Raw genomic sequence first — 4,594 nt, forward strand, 5'->3', positions numbered from 1 at the left:
CACTGGGTGATCCTTAAGGTCCCTTCCAACCCGAACCGTTCTGGAATTCTATGATTCTTTTGTTACCTGTGTCTAATAGAATATGTCAAATTACTCTTCAAAACTTTTCTAAGCAGTCTATTCATTAAGGAAGTTTTGAGCAGTTAACAATAATCTATTGATGTAATGTAACACACTACAATAATGTATGTATGAAACTTTCCTGCCTCACCGTCCAGGGGCCACTCTGGGGGTCACACTGGCACCACCCCGACTGTCACTGCTGGGACCGGGGTCCCTTCGCAGTGGTGGCCCTGGTGACCCAACAGGTACCCCCTCGGCTCCTTCCACAAACCACAGTCACACTGTCAGACAAGTTCCCTCGACCCCAGGCTTCCTGTAGCAGAGTTTCTTTGGTTCCTTTAGGTATTTTATTTGTGGTGCAGCAGCATGAGAACAGCTCAGGCTGGTGCCTCTGCAGAGGGACCCTGAGCAAAGGGAACCCTGGGCTGTTGTACCCTCACAGTCTCTCTCCGTGCTCCTCACGTGCGTCCTCACGTGCCTTTTGGTCCAATGGTGAGCTTTGGTCTGGGGTCTTCTCATTGTTCAGTGGGTCCTGCAGGGCTTTGGACCCTTTGTTAGGCCAAGGCCAGCGACTGTTGCTGGCTCATGGCTGGGGGCTCCAGTGATCTCCTGCCACTCGAGGTGCCACGTGCAGCTGGCACACCCTGGCACACCCCAGCCCCCAGCACTAGGGACTCCTTAACAGTCCTTCCTGTGGTTTAATTGAGCATATCTCCTAAGCTGCTAGTGGTTAGCTCTGTGGTATTTTAATTTTAATTACACTGGCACAGTTTTCTAGCTCACATAAATGATCACATAAACTCATTTTCACTAATGAGTTTTCTCTTAAAGCTTTGCATCTAGGCTTGACTGTTTCACCATGGGTTGACTCCAGCAAATAAGGCTTTATCCCAAGTTACCATAATTCTCGATTTTTCTTCTCCAGCTCTTTGTCATATAGGTATGTCCTTCCTTTACAGAACTCGCTATATCCAGACAGAATTGGGATTCCATGAGAGACTCTTTGTGGCTGTGCTGACCTCCAAGGCCACCATGAACACGTTGGCAGTGGCAGTGAACAAGACGGTTGCCCACCACTTCCCACGCCTGCTGTACTTCACGGGGCTGCGCGGTGCCAAGGTGCCCCATGGAATGGTGCTGGTGGCCCATGGAGACGAGCGGCCCATTTGGCTCATGTACGAGACCATGAACTATATCCATCAGCATTTTGGTTCTGACTATGACTGGTTCTACATCATGCAAGACGACACCTATGCCCAGGCTGAGCAGGTCAAGGCTCTGGTGTCGCACCTGAGCATTAACCAGGATGTGTACCTGGGGCGAGCGGAGGAGTTCATCGGGGGGGATGAGCAGGCCCGCTACTGTCACGGGGGCTTTGGCTACCTGCTCTCCCGTAGCCTGCTGCTGAAGCTCCACCCACACCTGGACAGCTGTCGCAATGAGATACTCAGTGTGCGGCCGGATGAGTGGCTGGGCCGTTGCATCATTGATTTCCTTGGCATCACTTGCGTTTCCCAGCTCCAGGTACTGCCTCCCAGCTCAGGTTTTGTGTTAGCTGAGCCTGACAGAGCCCATGCTCTTACTTGGTCCCTGCTCTGTAGCAAAGTGGCTTTTTTGTGAGCTGCAGAGGAGGAAGGGGCTGTGTGCTACAGCAGCATTGGAGAGGGGCCCAGAATCACAGCTGTGATGTTGAGATAGAGAGCACACACGTGACTTAATTTTTGGCCTACTACCAGGGTCTGATCCGCAGGTTTTTGGAGGTAGGATAAAGGGTATGTTGGTACCAAGAAGAAAATGGAGGTTAGGGTGGGAGGGACGACTCATACCTTTTTATCTCAGTCCATGTGGAAAGAGGGGCACGTGCGTGTCTGGGGTGAGGGAAAGCTGCTCTGTGAACTCAGATTCCATTCCAGTCTTTCTGGCTTTTGTCTGCTTCAGGGCCAGCATTATAACACCTATGAACTGGCCAAGAATACCGAGCCAGAGAAGGAGGAAGAAGAGGAGTTCCAAGCAGCTCTTGCAGTGCACCCCGTTTCCGACATGACCCTGATGTACCGGCTGCACAAGCAGTTCAGCAGGATCCAGCTGGACAGAGCCTACCGGGAGATACAGGACCTCCAGGTATGTGGTGAGAAATACCTGCAAAAAGTCCTTGACCAAACAGATTTCCTTCTATTTTAGTGCAGTAGAGGAAGATTGTTGTTTCCATTTGTGGATGACTGTCAGCCAGACACAGGCTGCAGCGCCGTGTCTCACAAACAGCACTTCTGACACCCAGAACTGCTGGTGTGACGTTTGTAGGTGGGGAGGTGGGCCTGGAGGGGAGCTGGCCTGGACCCCTTTGAGAACGTGGTGGGGCTCAGTTTGTGCTCTCTGTTTGCACAGATGCAGATCAGGAACCTGACAGCACTGACCCCTGCGGGCGAGGCAGGCGTGACCTGGCCTGTGGGAATAAACACCCCCTTCCTTCCAAAGTCCCGCTTTGAGGTGATCAACTGGGACTACTTCACTGAGCAGCACCTCTTCTCCTGCCCTGACGGCTCCCCAAAGTGTGAGCTCTCTGGAGCCAGCAAAGCAGATGTTGGTGAGATCATTGAGTCGGCGCTGGAGCAGCTGAACCGTCGGTACCAGCCCCTGCTCCGCTTCAGCAAGCGGCAGCTGCTCAACGGCTACCGGCGCTTTGACCCCACGCGGGGCATGGAGTACACACTGGACCTGCTGCTGGAGGCTGTCACCCAGAAGGGCCACAGCCACGTCCTGGCCAAGCGAGTGAGCTTGGTGCGGCCCTTAAGTAAGGTGGAAATCATTCCCATGCCGTATGTGACGGAGGCCACACGGGTGCAGCTGGTGCTTCCCTTGACAGTGCAGGACCTGGATTACGTGGCAAACTTCCTGGATATGTTTGCTATGAACACACTGGACACGCATGATAATGCCTTGCTGACTTTGCTTTTTGTCTACCATCCCTACGATGCCCAGAGAGTCGGTCAGGTGGATGTTTTTGCTGGAGTCAAAGCCATGGTAGGAGAGCTGGAGAAACGCTATGCAGAAGTTAAAATCCCATGGATTAGTGTTAAAACAGAGGTGCCATCACAAGTGAAGCTCATGGATATAGTCTCAAAGAAGCACCCTGTGGATACACTGTTCTTCTTGGCCAGTGTCTGGACAGAAATCAACATGGAGTTCCTGAACCGCTGCCGCATGAACACCATCAGCAACTGGCAGGTCTTTTTTCCTGTGCATTTCCAGGAGTTCAACCCTGCACTGGTGTACCGTGGTGAGCAGACAGCTTCCTCCAGCACTGACTTCCTGAGGGATGGGCATTTTGACAGACATTCCTTTGCTGAGGCCTGCTTTTATAATTCTGACTATATGACAGCACGTACCAAGCTCGCAGCCGATATCCTGGACCGAGATGAGGTGCTGGAGAGCATGGAGGTGTTTGATGTCTTCCTCCACTATTCTGGTCTGCACCTGTTCAGGGCTGTGGAGCCGGGGCTGGTGCAGAAGTACACCCTGAGGAGCTGCAACCCCCGGCTCAGTGAGGAGCTGTACCACCGCTGTGTGCTCAGCAACTTGGAAGGACTCGCGTCCCGCTCACATTTGGCCATGGCCCTCTTTGAGCAGGAACAGGCCAACAGCACTTGAGAGATGGAAACATCAAGAGCTTCTCAGCACCTTAACACTTGGCACTTTCCATCCCCTTCCCAGCCTTGCCATGGGTGAAGGGCATGTGAGGTCAAGGGAGGAGGAAAACTTTCCAGGCCCCACTCTGAGGCACATGGGCTATGGAGAGAGGCTGTTTCTGTGGAGGGGGTTTGGTTTGTTTGTTTTGGTTTTTTTAAATAAATTTAATTTTCTTTCCAGGCAGACTAATGTGGTCACTTGTAAGCTTTGCAGCCTCTGGGATGAGGGAAGTGAGACAAGCTGTAGAGCTGACCTTACTTAAAGCTGTGCAATTCTGCTGAGCAGTGCATGGAGAGAGCCAGCATGAGCTACATACTGGGACAAAGTTACCCTGACTTGGTACTCTCAGGGCTGTTGTTGCACCCTCCTATGTGTTTGTGTGTTTATGCATTCACTTTTTCAAGAGGCATAAACACAACTTGTCCAATTCAGCTGGGCAGAGCTGTTCAACCACTTTCACTTTGCTGTGTTTGGCTCTTCCAGAGCTTCAGAGCTGTTCCAGTTTAAATGTCTTGGGGATGGAGACTCCACAATCCCTCCTGGCAGTATGCCCCTGTGTGTAGTAACTTTTACAGCTGAAAAGTTCTTTCTCATGTTTAAATGAAATTTCTTGCATTTCAGTTTGTGCCTGTTGCCTCTTGCAATGTCACCAGAGACCACTGAGCAGAAGCTGTTTGTGTCTTCCTGACATTCTCCCATCACTGAGACACACATGGATGAGACTGTGCTGAGCCTGTTGTCCAGGTGAAACAATCCCAGTTCTTGCAGTCTCACTGTTAGGACTGACACTGCCATTACTTCACATCTCCACATCCCTTTGCTGGACTCGCTCCAGTATGTCCAT

General features: G+C 51.6%; 1 protein-coding gene across 1 annotated transcript; it reads left to right on the forward strand.

Moving 5' to 3' along the window:
- Nucleotides 1–972: 972 nt before the first annotated feature.
- CHPF2 (chondroitin polymerizing factor 2) lies at nt 973–3,933 on the forward strand. Its single transcript, XM_027705833.1, has 3 exons — nt 973–1,587; nt 2,002–2,184; nt 2,449–3,933. Exons 1-3 carry the CDS (start codon nt 1,006–1,008, stop codon nt 3,709–3,711), a joined length of 2,028 nt encoding a protein of 675 aa, XP_027561634.1. The 5' UTR covers nt 973–1,005; the 3' UTR covers nt 3,712–3,933.
- Nucleotides 3,934–4,594: the final 661 nt, after the last annotated feature.

This window comes from Neopelma chrysocephalum, unplaced genomic scaffold, assembly GCF_003984885.1.
Source record: "Neopelma chrysocephalum unplaced genomic scaffold, ASM398488v2 Primary Assembly neopelma1_357, whole genome shotgun sequence".
NCBI classification, from domain to species: domain Eukaryota; kingdom Metazoa; phylum Chordata; class Aves; order Passeriformes; family Pipridae; genus Neopelma; species Neopelma chrysocephalum.

What these genes read in the sequence shown, in the direction of transcription:
- CHPF2 (XM_027705833.1), top strand. Translation starts at nt 1,006, where the DNA reads ATGTCCTTCCTTTACAGAACTCGCTATATCCAGACAGAATTGGGATTC. An exon ending in CTTGCGTTTCCCAGCTCCAG is followed by an intron (nt 1,588 to 2,001) that starts GTACTGCCTCCC and finishes TGTCTGCTTCAG; the next exon opens with GGCCAGCATTATAACACCTA. An exon ending in GGGAGATACAGGACCTCCAG is followed by an intron (nt 2,185 to 2,448) that starts GTATGTGGTGAG and finishes CTGTTTGCACAG; the next exon opens with ATGCAGATCAGGAACCTGAC.